The sequence below is a fragment of the Bicyclus anynana genome, chromosome 1 (genome assembly GCF_947172395.1).
Source record: "Bicyclus anynana chromosome 1, ilBicAnyn1.1, whole genome shotgun sequence".
In the NCBI taxonomy this organism is placed as follows: Eukaryota; Metazoa; Arthropoda; class Insecta; order Lepidoptera; family Nymphalidae; genus Bicyclus; species Bicyclus anynana.
In genome coordinates, this window is record NC_069083.1 from 572,873 (window position 1) to 593,092 (window position 20,220).

Here is a 20,220-nt window from a genome sequence, read left to right on the forward strand (position 1 = left end):
AAACCCGCATTGTGCCTAACAAATGTGCTAACTAATAATTGTGAATTATCTTGAAATTAGTTAAACTATTGACGAACTTCACTCCGCTTAAAAACATTATTTAACAGTGAACTGATTAATGCTTTATCATTATACTATAATTAAGTTTCGTTTGTGTAAGTGCTCAAATATTTGCTTCAATAAATAATAATATTGTACGCATCGTCGTCTTCAGTATAATGCTTCTGATTGTATTGGATGTGTGGCAAAGTGGTCACAACGTGCGGGGCTGCTACTTATATTAGTATTTACTTTGCCATTTGCTGGCAAGCTAGCATTTGACTCTCTCATTCATATTTATCACAAATTAGTTTCAACTATTGCATGGGTTCACATAATCAATCTAAATCCCTTTTAAAGTTTTAAAAAACCCCTGTCCGTTTTCTTTATGATATGAAGATTTGGTTCTTTTAAGTAAATCCTTATTTGTAGGCTGGATAAAATGTTATATTTTTGTGCCTTGTGTATGCCTTTATGACCTTTATTTTTTTACATATTACCTACAAAAATAGGACTGTTGCTGATAATTAAGGGTCAAGAGATCTACACCTTATGGCTAATATATACGTACCGATGAGACTTTGGACAATAAAGTAAAAGTTTTTAGGACGAATCTGGTTAATAAATTCGTCCATTTAATATTTAAGATATCGGGCTGAATTATGAAATAATAACGGCCTGGGTTTCTAATATACTGTATAACTTTTTACTACTCTGAGACAAATAAGATTCCTCTCTGGTCTTTAATAAAAACCCCTCCGAAAAAACAAGGAGATAGTGCACATTGTAACGCGAGTTGTCCCGCAGCTGTCGTTCCTGTCGGAGGGCGAGCTGGAGGCGTGCATGGCGCGCCTGGACGCCGAAATGGAGGCCGAGATCGAGCGCCTGCACCAGCGCTACGAGAGGAAGCGGCGGCCCATCCTCGACGCCATCACCCTCAAGCGGAAGCGGCAGCAGAACTTCTAGCCGCCACGCTGTGAGTGTCCCCGGCACGCTGTGAGTGTCGCCGTCACGCTGTGAGTGTCGCCGTCACGCTGTGAGTGTCGCAGGCAAGCTCGCTCGGTACGTGCGCGGCGCTAGAGTAAAAGAGACTGCTCGTTCTTAATGCATTTTCCTTCAAGCGGAAATGGCGGCAGAACTTCTAGCCGCCACGCTATCAGTATCGCCGTTTCGCTGGCTCGCCATGTGCGCTAGCGATAGCGATATTAGAAATGAGATCTTCATGAGGGAGATCCTTAATGCGATCTCCCTCAAACCAAAATCGTCAACACAATTCTTAATCGCCACCACAGACTAAGAATTACTCTTTGGCCGCCACCACAGAGTTATAATAAACTCTTCGCCTGCCACCACAGAGTAACAATAAACTCTTTGGCCGCCACCAAAGAGTAACAATAAACTCTTTGGCCGCCACCACAGAGTAACAATAAACTCTTTGGCCGCCACCACAGAGTAACAATAAACTCTTTGGCCGCCACCACAGAGTAACAATAAACTCTTTGGCCGCCACCACAGAGTAACAATAAACTCTTTGGCCGCCACCACAGAGTAACAATAAACTCTTTGGCCGCCACCACAGAGTAACAATTAACTCTTTGGCCGTCACCAAAGAGTAACAATAAACTCTTTGGCCGCCACCACAGAGTAACAATAAACTCTTTGGCCGCCACCAAAGAGTAACAATAAACTCTTTGGCCGCCACCACAGAGTTATAATAAACTCTTCGCCCGCCACCACAAAGTAACAATAAACTCTTCGCCCGCCACCACAGAGTAACAATAAACTCTTTGGCCGCCACCAAAGAGTAACAATAAACTCTTTGGCCGCCACCACAGAGTAACAATAAACTCTTTGGCCGCCACATGTGAGTGTAGCCGTATCGTGCGTTCGCTACGTGCGCCTGAACCACGTGACCGAGTGCCAACGCTGTGGACTCATTTTCTGGGAAAGTATTAATTTTAGTGTTTGACTCACCTTTGCATTTTTGTGACACCATAATGTTCTCAAATAATATTTTTCACCACGTGGACAATTAAATTCTTAAAGAGACTTTTTAATATAAATCGGCCTAGCATACGAGTAACTATTTCAATTAGACTCTTTTAGCTGAATTAAAACTAGGATCTCATATATTAGAGGTGCCAAATGTATGTTCCTATAAAATGAAACTTATTTAGGGCACTAATATAAAATTCGATTATTGTACTAAAATAAAAACAGTAAAAAGTATCTTGTAAATTATAACATAACCTTAGCCTCTGATATATTTTCAAAAATAACGACTAATTGTTCTATGGAAAAATTTACAAACTATTTTGGTAATTCAAAAATAGGCGGCCGAGATAAATATTAATTGATAACTTTTTCGTTTCATTGTTTAGTGAGAATTTGTCAAAATTTTTAGCCAAAGGAAGCATTAACGCAGGGCCAAATATTGCATTTGAGCACAAAATGTGTTGAACTTGTTAAAACTGTCTAAACATTTCGGGCCCTGATTTTCTTGTGTTTGAATCGTAACACATGTGTCTACCATATATGGCGTCAATTTTGACATCACTAATTGACACAAAGTAATCAGGTCCCGTTTTAGATATAAGTTGTTATAATAATTTAGCGTAAACATTGATTTGTACGTAAGGTTGCTGACACATATCTGCGTAGTTTGAACGGCCTGTACAGTACCGCTAGATGGCGTTGACTTACATCATGACATATTTTACGAATACCCAAAATAACTAAAAATACAGCACAAAAATCATATTGTATGTTTGTTAAAAACTTGGTACTAATGGAAATGTTAAAGAAAATGTGTTTAAGTAACTGTACTAAATTCACTGTGTGTGTTTCAAAATTTTTGTTTATCTTGATTCGTTTTTCAAACACACATAGTTATATAGTGTAGTGTCTATTTTGGTATATGTACAAACAAAACAGTGAATTATCTCTAGCTGTGATATTGAAACCCTAATAACTTTGATTAAAAGTCAAATGATGTTTTTGTTTTGATTCATTTTCTAAATACAGTTAACAAAAGTACATAATAATGATTTGTAAGTATTGTATTAAATAACAGGAATACAGAGAAGTATAAAATAATGTTTGAAGCCTTCTAGCGGATAGTCTAAAGTATATTATTTTTGGTTTTGATGAATTGGAAGAAGTATGTACAATAATTTGTAGCATATTGTAATAAATACATGACAATATTATATAATGTAGATAGTATCGTATTTAATTATAGTTAATTTTGATTGGTGATGTATATGTTACAGCCAGAACGGTTTTCTAGCCAATAGAGGAAGATCTGAGCTCGGGCGAACTTACAACTTTATTTTTATATACTGCCCAATTTCACAAAATAACAAAACCTTATCTATATTTTAATTAATGCTCTTTCTTAAAAGTAGAAAAATAAGTCACATTACAATTTCTATTTTTTCTATATATTGCAATTTTCAACTCAAAAAATCAATCCTTTTTGTGGGCAAATGTTTGTATTTAAAACCACATTAGGACTTTTAGCAGTTCTGACTGTAAGGTACATATCGTATAATTTTGATTGATTTAAGTTGATTTGTTAAATGAGGTTTTTCGTTTCCTTAGTTTAATTTAAGTTCCTTCTGTTTGGATCTCAGACGTTTTTCATCTCGCTGTGTTATAGTAATATCTATATTAGATTGTAATAATAACTCAATTGTACATTGACATTTGTCTCAGTTTAGCAACTATACAGTTTGGGAATTATCACGTAAATTGCGCCGTGTTTGTTTTAAGGTGCTGGTAGACTTGAGCAATTACTTGTAACGGAACAGCGAGCATTTGCCGTTTTTATATTTGTAGAACAACGAGCCGAGCCAAGCATATAGGCAAATATTGCTACGAACATCTTGAGAATTCTAGCTAACGCTCTATTCAATGCTCGACAAAGATATTATGCTGTTTGCAAATCTAAAATGGTCTCGTATTTTTCTGTGTAACATTCGCACGAATGCTCATTACAAGTGAATGCTCAAGTCTATCAGAACCTTTAGGAAGACTTCTAAATCAAACACAGCTAACTAATATTACAAAAAGGTTGTTGTACTTTGGTCCAACGTTTTTTTTGTATATATTTATTCAAATTAGGTAAATGCTCAACTTACAAACTTAACAGTAACTCTATCACTATCGGTAAAATATTGTCGCGGCATGCAAGTTGCATGTTGGTTATCGACTAGGGTAACTTGTGATATTAATAGAGAGCATTGAGTGATATTTAAAAGCCGTTTCAAATTAATTTTAATAATTAATTTATTTTTGTTATACTGTACAAATATATTTTAATAAGAATCAAACGTTAATTTCTGAACTGTACACTCGCTAAACTGTGTAAGAATATAAACTTTTGTAGTGGGTTGTGAGAATCGTGAGTCAAAGTATTTGTAAAGTTTTACGCATATTCTCTTTTCTGCATGTAGGTTAACAGTTTATGAAGTGCTATATTTTACTTGTTAGGGTTAGACTGTAAAAACGTTTGGTAGGACAAAAGTTTATATGACCAAATTGTAAACTAACCTCTCTTAGAACAGGGACATTGTGGCGATAGCTGGAGCGGATTGAGCTAACACATTAATTATCCTATCTCATAAAAAAACAACGTCTATGTATTTACTCACTTTAAGGGTAGTTGACTTATATCAAATTTAATTTATACAAATATTAATTTCGTACATGGATTAAGGGTCCGAAATATATCGATATTAATTAGTAGAAGGATTTCAGAGAAACTCAATTCAAAATATATATTTTATCAATTTTTCCAAACGTCGAAAACGCTGCCGTCCATTTTGTGACGTCACAATGTTACTTTATGTCACTGAAGGAATAAACGTCAAACTAATTATAAACCAAAAAATTTGTCAAACACTCCGTTTGGTTAAGGTTTACGTGAACCTGTTACTGTTACTTGTTAACGTGACGTCATGAAACAGTTAAAATATAGACCGTCATGGCTGACAGCGTTTTGTCGGTCGTATTATCAAAAAAAATATTTAAAAAATGAAATTTTTAAGTATTCATGTCCCAAAAACATTTTTTTTTTCATTGTAGTAGAACGATAGTGAACAATTCAAGACCCTTTTAAAAATATCCATATCCCCCACTCACTATCGCCATGTTGTTCCCCGTCGCCCGCCTGTACAGAGTGTATTTTGCTAACAGACCCTCCTTCGAGTTAAATAAATGATAATATTAAACGTTACAAATTTTTAGATGTGCCATTAAGTGTAAAATAATAGTATTTTCTTACATTCGAGCAATAGAATTAACAAATTTAGATTGTTTATTTATGTATTAGGTAAAGGAAGTCTGTTGATTGGATGCTTGTGCCATTCGCGTTTGACTTAACATTTTAAGCTGCTTTTTTGGTCAGTGGTGTAACTGTAGTGTGGCAGGATTGGTAAAATGCCACGGGCTCACGTAACAAGGTAATCTAACGCTTAAAAATATTTAAGCTGTCGTTTTTCCCATATCAGCTTTAGCTGGTACCTATAATTACGCCACTGATCCATATAAACAATTTTTTTGTATTAAATGTATGTATTTGCGCAAAACAAATTGCAATTAGCAAGAATCGTTAAAGATTTTTTGATTGGCCTAATGCATTAGACACATTTTTTCTATGAATTGAACAGGGTAAATATGTATTTGTATGAAATTGCTAAAAGCGTCTTTTTGCTGTATACTAATTTCATTGATTTTTTTATTACATTTTGTAATAGATTGTAATTGGAATGGGATCATTGGAATGATAATAATAATAATTGTATGTTCTTGTGATTTTCAATTTCGTGATGGAACATTTCGTTCAGGATTTAGAATATAAAGAGAACTGCAAACATACAGTGATCAGATTATATTTGGTTAAACGTTGATAACTTATTTGTTCGACTTTAAAATATATGTTCTAAATCTATTAAAAAATATATTTTTTTTTAATTTATCGAATGAAGTTAACATAAATATATTTATTTTTACCGTTCATCTAAATTGTATATCTTTTTTGTTATTTTCAGCGCAATTTATGTTTAATCTAAATCCTGTACTAGAGTAGTAGTTATAATGTGTAAGGAGAGTGTGTTTGTTGATGACTCGCTGCCAACCGATCATGTAATGTGTTGATATTTAGTGCCCGCACACTGGTAATATGGATTTTTGGTTTTTCTTGTGTATTTTAGCTGGGCAATTATAAAACCTGACAAAAACGTAGGATTTACGAAAAATATATTATGTTAGTAGTACCTACCTATTCGTTTTTTCACGTAGGTATTATAATTTTATATACATCTTCAGAAAACAGATTTTCAAGTAGGATTTTAAGCCTGAAATTGCATGTCTAGATATCTTGTGTCACTTGCTATGTTTTGAATTTGCACAGTGGTTATGAATTTTAGATAAACGTACATTCGTTATCGTTACATAGTTGAACATTGAGAAAATTATATTTATTTAGTAAACAATTCTATTTATGAAATGAAAAATACCTGTAATGTTCAACTTTTACCAACAAACCAACCACTGTTTTATATTAACAACTGTTTTATATTAACAAACATTTTGTAATATAAAACTTTGATATAGAATTTATTATTTTTTCTAAATTTATACACATTAATGTAATAAAATTCCTGTAATACATAACTCATAAAATGTTTTTTTTTCTTTAATCAAACACATTTCTTTTTACGATTTAAATTTTCAAGGAAAGAATATTTTTTGAATTACCTCGTGTGCGGGACATTTGCCTTTTATAATTCGTTGTAGTGGAGACGAGAAGTGCACTTTGTAACTCTGTAGCTGATTGATGACATGTTGTACTTGATAGCTGTACGCAATTATATTTTTGGACAGACAACTCACAGATTAAATATGATAAATTATGAAAAAAGGTTTTTATTTTATTATCCTGTACCTTTAAGTATAATGTTTATCTATTTTTAAAAGAGTCTGTGTCTGTGTACCTATCGACTCATCATTAGCATATTTGTCCACTGCAGTCGCCTCTCTATGAGAGGTATTTGGAGCTTTGAACTTATACCCACACTGCTCCAATATATGTTTTACGGATTTAGTGCTCATTAGTAGTATTTTTTTTATTATTTTTTACAAGTTAGCCCTTGACTACCATCTCATCTGACGATGTGATGATGCAATCTAAGATGGAAGCGAGCTAACTTGTTAGAGGAGGATGAATATCCACACCCCATTCGGTATCTACACGGCATCGTACCCGAAGGCTAAATCGATTGTCGGTGCGTCTTAGATGTATTATAGGGTTACACGTAGGCTACGTGATAGGCGCATATCACGTCTGATTGAATTCTTATGTCTAAGTTAGGGTACGCTTGTCCAGAAAATACAGACTCATTATTGCCTTGAAGCGGTGTCGTGGACATAGATGCAAAAATTCACCTACCCTGAGGGGAAGGAATTTTCTTATAATTGGAGAAGTACGTATAAATGTAGTTAAAATATTGTGCACACCACTGTCTTGAAAGTGTTAGATTTATAGCCAAGAAACAGACCTGGGTATTATGAATAAATAAAGGATTAATTTTTTATAATATTTATTTATTGAATAACAATCACTTAACCTAAAGTCTGAGTATTGGAATAATCAGGATACAATACAATTTGTTGATATAGCTAGTCTATCCAGACATAACACACTCTAGTAAAAAGTTACTTGCTTTTTTCAACTTACTAATATAACGTGACAGGTAGCAGCGACAGTGATTGTACCATCATTTTGTGGTAGAGGAAACACCTCGAGCAGGTTCCAGGACTTGTGACCTTGGGTGTAGGTTTAAGGGATCCCGTTACAATACATCGACACTCACCACCCCTGCCCGACATGTTCCCCATGCCCGCGCTAAACAATTTATGATCAATAATTGCAACACAAAACACAAAATTACTAACGCGACTAGCAGCGTGACGGCATTCACGCTGCCTAACAAAGAACTAAACTATAGTCATCAAATTATACCCTCTTATTTATACCATCACTGTTGTAACAACTTTGTACAATTACCTCCCTTATATAATAATAATAAAATAATGGATTTTAATACCACCCGTACTCGAGGAACTCGTAACACATAGCTTACACTTTGTTCCTAGCTTATACATCCTATGAAAATTGGTCTATTAGACCTTTTAAAATAATGTTTGATCAGACAAAAATTCAAAAGAAGCAGTTTTAGTGTGTCTCGGCGTTATGTTTATAATAAAGAAATGGGTTCGTTCATCAACAAACTTGTCAGACCGTACGTCACACAATTATCTTTAAAAATAATTTATGCAAAGTAAATATATAACACTGAATGATTCATTAAGTATTTTTAATTCTTCTAAACTAGGGAGTTTTCCCAATACCATTTTATTTTATTTATATGTAGGACGGCAACACTATATGCGAGCCGTGTGGATTAGCAAACCTAAACTGTGTTATATCTGGATAGACTTGCTGCAAAACCTAAATACACACTACAACTAAGTATCAGACAGTCTTGATGTGTGGCAGAACGGAACTTGTCTTTCTACGTACTTACTTAATTATGTACAAGAAACTTGTGAGGCACATATGTTTCTCATACCTACCTACAAACTTAAGGAACTTTTTAGGGTTTTAAACATAAATTGTTACAATAAAAATATACTTTAATTGTGTTAAAGTTTCTCATGAGACAATTACATTTGCACATCTCTCTCACACAAGCATTTAAAGTGACCTCAACGATTTTTCAAGATATTCTTATGAGTAGGAGTTTTCATCATAAAAGTTTTATAATACCTAACATAACAATAACATTATTTTAAAAATTCGTTGTCAAGGCAAACGGTTGTCCATCGCAGTGTCTGAACACAAAAAAAAATCTTAAAATTTAGCAAACACAAAATATAAAGTAAAATAATTTAATAACTAAAAAAGATAATAGGTAACGATTTTTTTGCCATAAAAGGATCACAATGGAATTGTTAAAATATATGGAAATTTAAAAAAAATATTAACATCATAAATGTGAAGATTGATTTTTTTACCAATAAAAACTATTACTTAATATATGTACAATAATACTTAGTTACTTAGTGGAGTTATACTCTAAATAATTTCTCACTTTTTTAATTAAATTAATATTTGATTCAGTTTTAGAGATCATTCTTACAACTAAGCTTTTGTGACCTTAGCACTACAATTTGTTAGGCATGTCACAGGTATTCAAATCGAGAACGATTGTTGAAAAAAAGCTTGTTACTTGAAATTTGACTTTCTTTTAAAAACGGAATCAAACAAACATAATCGATAAATTGTCAATTTGATTCGCAAAAATTAAAACGTTAGGACATAATTTTTTTTAAAATTAGAAGAATGCGCCAAACTTCGAGTCCGCTCTGAACACGAGACAAGTGCACAAAAACTGCGCAGTTCGGCGTGCTGGAATGTCAGAGTGGACAAGATATTTGGTGCTTACTTATGTATGTTACCTACCTAAGTATAAAAGTATTTTATAGTCTTTTATATGTAGGTTACTTATGTTATTTAAATATTCCATGAAAAATAGATTTACTTCATTAAAAATAAAACAAAATAATACATTAAAATGAAGGTTCCTTTCAAGAATTTCATAATACATTTGTGACAATTCTAGCATTTGGAATGTGTCTATGATAAAACATCTCACCTATACCTAACACAAGACTCCGTACAATCATAACAGTCAAAATAATACAGAATAAATAAAACATTTGATTAAATACTAGTGTCTGAGTATCATCTGACAATACAGGAAACTGTCCAACACTGAAAACAAATAGAACGAGTCAGTATCAAATATAGCTAAGCTTTAGCAATCATCAAAATATGAACGTCATTTGTGTAAGACTCGAATAAACTGTATTTTATTTATTACGAGCAGACGCCGCGCGATTTCACCCGCGTGGTTCCCGTTCCCGTGGATAAAATGTAGCCTATAGCACTCGGTAATAGTGTAGCTACAGAATTTTACAAATTGGTGCAGTTCTTTCAGAGCAATCAAACAAGCAAACAAATCTTTTCTCTTTATAATATTAGTATAGATAAACTGTGCAATTAAAATTATTTTGTTTCTACCGGCTCTGGAACTACTAGTAAGGTCAGTTACCCAGTGGCGTGCACAAGGTGTTTAGCTAGGGCAGGCGCTACAGCACAGATACTCACAGTACTGCAAGATGCTGATGACCAGCTCGTACATCTGCAAGGGCCCGCTGCCCTTGATGACCACCTCGCTCATGAAGACGTACACCACGCGCGAGGTCTCGAACAGCGAGTCCAGCAGCAGCCACGTGGTGATGTTGCGGCCCGTGTTCTTCACTGCGCTGCGGTTCATCACCACGCAGCTGTTGAGGAAGCCGATGCCGCTGGTCACGATCATGAGGCCGCATATGAAGTAGTGGATGCCTGAAATTTATTCATCATCATTATCAGTCTATTTGATCTACCTAGGTCAGGCCGCCCTATAGGGGAAGGGAAATGGAGCTTAGACTCACCACATTGCTCCAATGAGGCAATGCAATGTTGACAGGCTTAGAGTGATAATGTTATATTCATTAAATCACTATCAGGTAGTAATGATAATGACTCAGGACGGCTTAACCCTTGTATCACAAATAGCGTGCGCCAAAATTTATACCGCTCAAACGTTGCAACACGCCATACTGCGGAGTTTATGACGCTAGTATATGTTTTCATATACCGCGCTGCACAACCATACGCCTCATGTTCAGAGCGGACTAGAAGTTTAGCGCATACCTATGTATATAATTGATAATTGAGGTATCAGAGATTGGATGATTGAGATGTTTTCAATGTATTAGTTATTGATACCTGCAATGTACGTAAATTAAATTTGCTGTTTTATGAAAAAAAAATCTGATATATTATTTGCCATATTTAATAAAAAAGAATGTTTATTTTCTGATTAAAACACCTAATGTATATATTAATACACTAACTGTAAAAGCTCTCCTGATATCATGGGAACGTCAGGATAAATGTAGTCTTTGTGCTATTCTAGACTAATCTATCTCAATATAAAATTTTTCTAGATCTGTTTAGCTGGAGCTATGAATGTGTGTACTTACTTGTATTACCTATATGTATTAGCTTACCTATATTGCTGCCATCTAGGTGTTCTAAGTAAAACAAATCAGAGTTGACGAGTCTCAGCATTGACAGTGCAAATGCAGTTGCTGATGATACCTGCAATTTGTCAATGAAAATACTATTGTGAAAATAACATGTATGGACAATATCAATACAGATATTGTTATAGTTGCCAAATGATTTTTTCCAGGATTCAAAAAATTTACAATTTCTTTCGAGTTTTTCAAGTATGGATATTTACATACTCGAAAATTTATACATTCATTACTCTTATTATTGTAAAAAGGAGATATTTGTACAAAGTTGTTGCAACAGTGATGGTATAAATGAGAGTGTATTTGATGACTTGAGTTCAGTTCTTTGTTAGGCGGCGTGAACACTGTCACGCTGCTAGTCTGTTTTGTGTAGTAATTATAGATTATTGATCATAAATTGTTTACAGTAGGCATGGAGAACAAGTTGGGCAGGGGAGGTGAGTTTTAATATATTCTAAAGGGATCCCTTATACACCCAAGGTCACAAGTCCTGTAACCTGCTCGGGGTGTTTCCTCTACCACAAAGTGATGGTACAATCACTGTCGCTACTACCTGTAATCTCAAAATGTCACCTATAAATTAGGTTTACGGACACTAAGTGTAACGATAATTCATAGCATTATTTGCAGTTTATATTGTTTTGTTATTGCAATGTAGTTAGTAACAATTTATAATATTAATATAAATCACAAAGTGATAGAGCAACTGGGTTGCAACTTGCGATATATGTCACCTGTTGGCAAATATTTGTTGTAATTATATCCTCACACTTGCAGCCAATTGCATGACATAAAATAGCTCATTCTAAAATACACATTCTATATTATAGTCTAACATCCAAACACCAGGTGGATAGTCTGCGGTAGTGATAAATGATTACAGATATCTAAAAATAAATTCCTGTTAAGATGTTACTTGTGTATTCTACTAATATCCTGGTGATAATTAAAAGAATAAATATTAGCTCTATTTCTAATCTGTTAACGATAATTTGGCCTATCTAAAGTAACTTTTTTCTACATTTACAAACTATTTTTCAATAAAATAATTCTTTTTGCTTAATAAACTTTAATGAATGTTAATGCAAATAGTTTTTCCTTGAAACTAGGTACATAGTTTCATTTCAATTTGCATGACATAAAAAACATGTTTAATATAGTTTTTATTTTTACAAATTTTAGTTTGTATCTAGATTTAAATTTTTAATTATGAATTTATTTATTAATTAAAATATTAGAAGAATTAATATGTTATGGATAACACTTACCGCAAACACGGCCGCGACTACGCGTATGTAAACTTTTAATTCTATCATAGGCATTGTTTTGGATTGCTTGGACATCGAGCCGCTGCCGAAACCGCACTTGGATTCTTTTTCTAAGCACTGGCTCCCATTCATTGATCATACAAATATTGTAATATTTTTCGCAAAAAATCGATAAAAATTCCGTATCGTATTTACGCGCTCGCAATACAATTTCAAGTTTAAGTGGCATAGATAAAAAATATCACAAATACAAACATTAACGATGGCAGATAATGTCAAAGTCAAGTCTAATGTCAAAGTCATTGGTCGTAATTTTCGTTTAGAAGTCTAAAAAACGCATTTTATTTATTGATTTAATAAATTCTTAAGAATATTCTTAGGAATTCATGCATATGAATAATTAAAGAAATAATAAGTTTTAGTAGGTAATAGTTTGATTATGAAAATAACGACGAAATACATTGTAGATGTACTCTTATTAGAAGTTCTGTGAAATGAATGTAGATGTCACTAGTATTCACTATGATTGTAAAAAAGTACTAGCGACCAGTATAATATCATTTCATAGTTAGCGATCCGCCCCGGCTTCACACGGGTGCTGTGTATATATTAATATTATTTATTTATTTATTTTTAAATAATATTTAGGAATATTGATATTATTATTAGGATATACTACCTACAGGATATCTTTACGGCACACCCGCGCCTGCCTGATGGCTGCCTACCGGGATGAAACGTACTTACTGCCCGGCAGCAGATGTACCTCCGGCATAATATATTATCTTAGATCTCTGATTGACTTGTACTATAGGTACTTTTAATACATAAACCTCCTTCTTGAATCACCTTATTTATAGCTGAAAACTAAATTTAATTCCGTTTAAATCTAAAATATCTAACCCAACAGACAACGGAACGGAAGCGACGAAGAATATGCCATAGAATGTTAACACGTTCATCGCCATGGTGGGTCAAAATGACCGGCACTTGATCTAGCCATTTGGGCCATGGGGGGTCAAAATGACCGGCACGCCAGACCTACCTTTGCGAAGCCCGTTCGCGCCGCAGAATGCAAAAGCTGTGTATTCAACCATACAATGTGACCGGCGCGGCCCCAGTGAACACCTGTAACTACTTGGTTTTTGATTTTTTGATGGCATACCTGTTTTAGGACTTAGAGAAAAAAGTTAATGAAAAAACATAGGATTTCGAATCATATATTTTTATTTCTGTTATAAGTTGCATTTATGCATAAAAATTAAAAGACAACAGAATATTATTAATTTTAGGCATGTTTTTATCAAAATTTAAGAAAAAAAGAAAGACAATACAACAAAAAATATTAGGAACGTTTTTTATCAAACCACAATTACAAATCGTCATACGAACAACATTCAAACTAAAGATTAATTCAACTCTAAATGGATAATCAAACATTTTAGTGGCATTTGTCAAAACATTGACGACATAAATGGGGATTGCCGGGACAAATGGTGCAAAACCAAGAAACCTTCTTTGTTTTGTTCTTGGCCACATTTCTTCCATGCAACTCAACATTTGATTTGTAACAATCACGACAAAATTTTCTTGTTGATACTGCTGCACCTTCTTTTTTCTTAAGCTCGTGTTTTTGTCTTCTGGGTCGTGGTGTGGTCAATCCCGTATTTTCTTGACTACCCTCAATCAACTGCTTTGCCAACAGTCGCCTAAAATCGACGACAGATATCTTCTTCTTCGTTGTACTTTCATATAGTACTCTTGCATTTACTACAGCAGTATTGAATAATAATTCGATACCGAGCTTCTTATACCACTTTAACGTCTTTCGCAATGGACTCGAATAAGCACTCATTTGGTCAGACAAGTCAACGGCTGCTTTGGCTTTATTATAATCAATCACAATTTTCGGTTTAATTGTTTCAACACCTCTTTTGTTCTTTTTTTTTGTAAAACCAATTGAATGTTTGGTTGACAACAAACACACGTCCCTCTTATCCGTGACTCTTATCCACTTCATAACCGTGACTCCGTTTTTGTTTTCTTTTGCCATAAACTCACCCGGTTTCAGATTTCCAGTCATGACGTCCTTTGGTAAGTTCTTCCTGTTTTTTCGTAGGGTCCCTACTAAATGAGTATCGTGTTGAACTAACTTCTCAGCTAGATCTAAGCTTGTATACCAATTATCTACGAACATGGTATGACCTTTTCCAAAGTAGTTACGTGCTAAATTCAAGACAACGTTGGTTGGAGTATTATCCTGTGAATCTAATGTCTTTCCTCCATATACCTGCACCTTTGTCGTATAGCCAGGAGTAGTACACAATTTAAATAACTTGATGCCATATTTATGTCTTTTCGACTTATTATATTGGCGGAAAATGATACGCCCACGAAATGGTATCATACTTTCATCGACGCATAAACATTCATCGGGAGTATAATGAATTGAAAATGTTTGGTTCAATATTTCAACCAATCTTCGTATTTTAACCAGCCGGTCATTTTTTGGAACTTCTTCGTTGTTGGAAAAGTGGAGCATTCTAAGCAAAACCTCGAAGCGGTTGCGACTCATAGTCTTTTTTGCAAACGATTGACCCAACATTTCATCATTAGACCAATAGTCTACGATTTTTGGTAACTTCACTATACCCATCCAAATAATCACGCCTAAAAATCGTTTCATTTCTTCTTTGTCGGTTGGCGTCCAGAGCCGTAGTCTCGACTTATTTTTAATGCCACCTTTATCGATACTTTGTTGGGCAAATATATTCGTCTGATGTGCTATATTTTCAAATAACTGGTCAGTGACTAAGAGGGAATAGAAATCGACAGGTGTAGCATTGGCTAGTTGATTTCGAAGTGAGTAAGGTTTCAGTCCCGGTATTTCGGTAAAAGGAATTAAACGAGGCTGCTTACCACGTGGCTGGTACCACTCACATTCAGGTGTATGGCCGGATAAAGCTGGAGATAAATCACAGTCATCTTCTTCACTGTCCGACAAAATAACTCGACGTTTTCTGGTACGTGGAATATTTATCACTTCATCGCCCTCACTTATGACATGGTCAGTACTGCAATGTGACCTCTCTAAACTGTCAATTACATGTAATTGTTCTTGTGTAAACTCAAAGTCAAAAAAAGTGTCCATTTTAACAATAAAACTATTTTTTCTGCAAAACAAAATCTTAGTGTGCATTTGATGACCAAAACAAGTGCGAACTAACGAAAACAATCCGTGATTGGCTTGAGTCATAGGGAGAGGTGAAAGGGGTGAAGGGAGGCGGGAACAACAACCGCACGCACGGTGTACTCCCGCGCTAGCATCCATTAGGCGCGCGGTACCCGTGCGTAGTAGACGTGTCTATAACGTTTGTCTATGTCTCATTGATCGAAAATTACGCGTACGTAAGTACGCTGACCGGCATTGTGACCGGCACGGCCTGAATGTAATAATTATTCCGTTTAGGCCGCGCCGGGTCGTAATGACCGGCAATTAAAAAAACCCTAAAATAAAGCCAAAATAAACAAATATCACTGTAAAACTTTAAATATGAACAAATAAACCTATAAATAATCATAAAAACCAATGACATTTTTTTATGATTTTGTAAAATAATAGTCGGCGATGAACGTGTTAAGTGATTGAGTTTTATAAAAAGTTTGATTTTATAAAGTGTAAAACTCTAAATGCTGTATCTACCAATGACAATTTTATATTTTATATCGGTAGGTTACGTCCCTACAAAATCACCACAAAAAGTTAACCCAATTTAGCAACACCACTGAGCGCACGCATGTACAATTTTGTCTCTAACTCCATTATATATTTATGTATATTATATATATAGTATTTACACTTCCTGGACACACAACTCGACACAGTAGACGATATTTAGGATTTATTTGTAAAAATACCATTCGTTGTTTATAAGCGACTAAATAAAATTAAGTAGGTAAATTTTCCTCATTTGTCCTCCTAGTATAAAAAATATCATTGTATTTTGGTATCTAACTACATACATCACATAGGATACACACTTACACACTTTAACTCTGTCGGTATTTGTTTATACACTCTGATGATCTCTGAATTATATTTTATTTCTTTCGAGATTTTTCACACATTCTACTGAAGTGTAGAATTTACTAATATGTAGGTAGGTACAGTGACGGTTTGGTTGTGGACGCCCTCAGTTGCATGCGCGGTATATTTACAAGACGAAGGTTTGGGTTCGATCCCTAGCTGGGCCGATTGAGGTTTTCTTAATTGGTCCAGGTCTTGCTGGTGGGAGGCTACCCTACCGGCAATGACGTACTTACCGCCAAGCGATTTAGCGTTCCAGTACGATGTCGTGTAGAAACCGAAAGGGGTATGGATTTTCATCCTCCTCCCAACAAGTTAGTCCGCTTCTATCTCAGATTGTATTATCACTTACCATCAGGTGATATTGTAGTAAGAGGGCTAACATGTAAAGAAACATAAATGCAGTTAGTTACAGGATTGTAATTGTAGGTATGTACCTACTTAGTATTATCTCCTATGTCGCGTCTGACTGATCGAAGTAAACTCGAAATCTACGTAACTCATGCGGTTTCCACCAATTAGAATGACTATCTAGGATGGTCTTGTAAAATAATTGAAATATTATTATAAGTTAGGTAGTATACTTAATAATAATTGTTGGAAGCGTCTGAAAGATAAACCAAACAAAACAACGTATAACACATACACGGGTGAAGTCGTAGGTATTATATAATACATAACAGTAAAATATATATACAGAACAATAAAATAAATTGCAGAGTTTCAATTTTAAACAGATCCGCTATGGTTGTCTATCACAGAGTCCGCAATTAAAAAAAAACTTAAGTAACACTTTAGGGCGCGAATAAAACGACTTTCACAATTAAATTGTTATTTGAAAACGTTCTTCACGGTTGTCAGCAATCACGTATTTCAATGATTTGCATACAGTGTTTGGGATACAGTTTTCATGTCGGTCTTGTAAATTAATGAATTCGTTAATGAGCGGAACGTTTTGCTCGTCGAGTTGATTTATTTATAACAACTTTACAAAGTTGAATAAACGCTTGAGTAGATACTTCATGTTATTTCAATTAAGGGTTTGGTTATTCTATTAAAAGATAAAGTAAATTAATTAAGTTAAAAGGTCAATATAAATTTAATTACTTTAACTTAGGTCAAAGTACTTTAATTTATATTGACAATTAAATTATAAGTAAGTTATATTTATTAATATAACTAATCGTATGTCTTATGCAGACATGCGTGTATTCTTACACGTGTTACATTCGTTTTCTATTTTCATATTATGGTTAGAAATAATATATTTAAAATATATTACTACTTGAAATTAATACTATAAGAGCCCCAAAGGTAAGTACTAATGGCAGAACTAGAGTCTCTACAAACTGCTACAAACAGTGAAAGTGCTTTTTAAACTAACCCTACTTAACATAAACAAATCAATCGAACAACGCATGCTAAAGGATTGGGCATAATAGGTAGGTAAATCTTAACAGGTTAACCATTAGATACAACAAAACTCTGAACTGAACAATCCTATAGCTCATAGCTGGTGCTTATCAAAAACATGTTTTGGAGAAACCAAATACGAACCCCACTCACACCAACAAGGCAATAATCATTAGTATTATAGTGATTTTAGGATGCATACATACATAGTTTCACATTATTGCAATAATGTGAAATGTGCATAATCATAAAACTGTAACCATAAAGTATAACATGTGTAACAAACAATAAATCGTCGGCGGAAATTTACAAGCGGCAACAAATCGTTGGTTTAATTTATAATTGAATTAATTGGAACGCAATCCGATAATTCGATTTTGGAGCGTCCGTGAATGGGGGCTAATTATGTGGCTCGCCCCTACATCGTTACGTGGAGTATTCTAAATTAAATCTCATTTACGATTTTGCCTTGAGCCGTGATAGCCCAGTGGATTTGACCTTTGCCTCCGTTTCCGGAGGTTGTGGGATCAAATCCGGCCTAAATCCGGGCATGCACCTCCAACTTTTCAGTTGTATGCATTTTAAGAAATTAAATATCACGCGTCACAAAACGGTGAAGGATAAATATCGTTTGGAAACCTGCATACCAGAGAATTCATTCAGCACGTCACAAAGATGAAGTGGCAATGGGCAGGCCATATAGTTCGAAGAGCTCATTCTGAGAGGAGACTCGAGCTCAGCAGTGAGTCGAATATGGGTTGACAACGACGATGTGTTCTATGTATCCTGCGTCCTGCCTACAGCGGAAGTTCTGTGTGTGTGTTCATTGCTATTAAGATTCACTTTTAAAATTTCAACGCGTATGAAGTTCACTATAAATGCATAAGTTTTTGCTGTTTGGTAATTAAACGAATGCCAATTAGGTTAATATCGACGATTCATATCATATAATAATTATATATTACATGGTTTACCTCGTAGAATGTAAAAAACATTTTAATGGAACTTACAAATAATTGAATTAAAATAGACAACAGCCACGCAAGCTCGACGCAATCAAATATAAAGCACTTGGCATGTTTTCTTTGTCCAGTCGGTGGAAACGGTCAGTAGCGGTCAGTATAATTCGATCAAATTACCATTATCTACGGAGTCGAAGGAAAATGAGCTCTACGCCGTAGCACTAAGAGCCATGTCGTAGCGCGCACCACCCTTGCAGTTAATCGTTGTGCAATAAAACGGTATGGTCGAGTCGAGTGGGAGCTTTTGACACTGTCTATTTTGTTACAATTATTGAAGTGTAGATGGAATCATTATTTTGATACTTTATAGATAAAAATAGTTCATTGGAGTATTATTTATATTTTAAATAAAAAGTATTAATGTTTTTGAATTTTTGTCTCACCCCCACGTTAAAAAAACAGTTTCAGACATTAATAAAATTTCGCCCACGTGTAGTTTATAATTGATCAACGTTGAATACTTCTTCTTATCCTGATATGTCTGTTTCGCCGTTTACTAGTGGCGTGCATAAGGCTGTTGATATAAGGATGTTGATCGGGTTATGCATTAGTAAGACAATTTAACCAAACTGGGTAAATGTGGATTGGATAAGCATTAACAATACATTTGTTAGGGTATGCAGTGCTTTTATGCATGTATAAAGTGCACTCCACTGCCATTTACTATCTTCAAAACTAAATAGTAAATTTGTCTATGTGCATGTTACTAATCAATAAACAATTTATTTCAAACAAAAATAATTGCTGCATTTTCACTGTAAGTATTCGTCGCATCAAGTAAAGTATCAAAGTGTTTCGTTCCACGTGTAGTTTCAACAGCTCATGAATATTGTACCGGAGCATCGACATTAATATGAGGAATATAATAAAGTCAATAAAGATATCGCATTCAAAATGTTTGTGCACATAACTCAGATGACCGATGGGGCGGACACTACACGCGCCGATGCAAATGTTGCGTTTTTCTTAATTGAGTCAGCATGGGTCAGACCTCCTATATTTACACTAGCAGACCCCCAGTTTCACTCTCGTAGTGGCCATTCACGTAGATATACGAAAAAATATAGCCTATGTTACTCCCCGATAATGTAGCTATCTATTAGTGAACGAGTTAAAAAAAAATTACAACAAATCTGTCCTCTTTCAAATATTTGTGTAAGCTGAAAAACTATCA

General features: G+C 34.5%; 2 protein-coding genes across 4 annotated transcripts in view; one reads left to right on the top strand and one right to left on the bottom strand.

Moving 5' to 3' along the window:
• Positions 1–6,964, top strand: part of LOC112049906 (serine/threonine-protein kinase 3) — a 31,914-nt gene extending 24,950 nt beyond the window's left edge. For all 3 annotated transcript variants that reach the window (XM_052888389.1, XM_052888344.1, XM_052888377.1), the window contains exon 11: positions 847–6,964. In XM_052888389.1, coding sequence (XP_052744349.1) covers positions 847–1,019 — 173 coding nt within the window. In that variant the 3' untranslated portion in view covers positions 1,020–6,964. The remainder of the gene's footprint in view (positions 1–846) is intronic.
• Positions 6,965–7,626: 662 nt separating this feature from the next.
• On the bottom strand, positions 7,627–12,758 carry LOC112049915 (uncharacterized). Its single transcript, XM_024087978.2, has 4 exons — positions 12,525–12,758; positions 11,227–11,317; positions 10,277–10,516; positions 7,627–9,880 (listed from the first exon to the last, which is right to left on the bottom strand). The coding sequence occupies exons 1-4, from the start codon at positions 12,654–12,656 to the stop codon at positions 9,837–9,839; spliced, it is 507 nt and encodes a 168-aa protein (XP_023943746.1). The 5' UTR covers positions 12,657–12,758; the 3' UTR covers positions 7,627–9,836.
• Between the last annotated feature and the right edge of the window lie 7,462 nt (positions 12,759–20,220).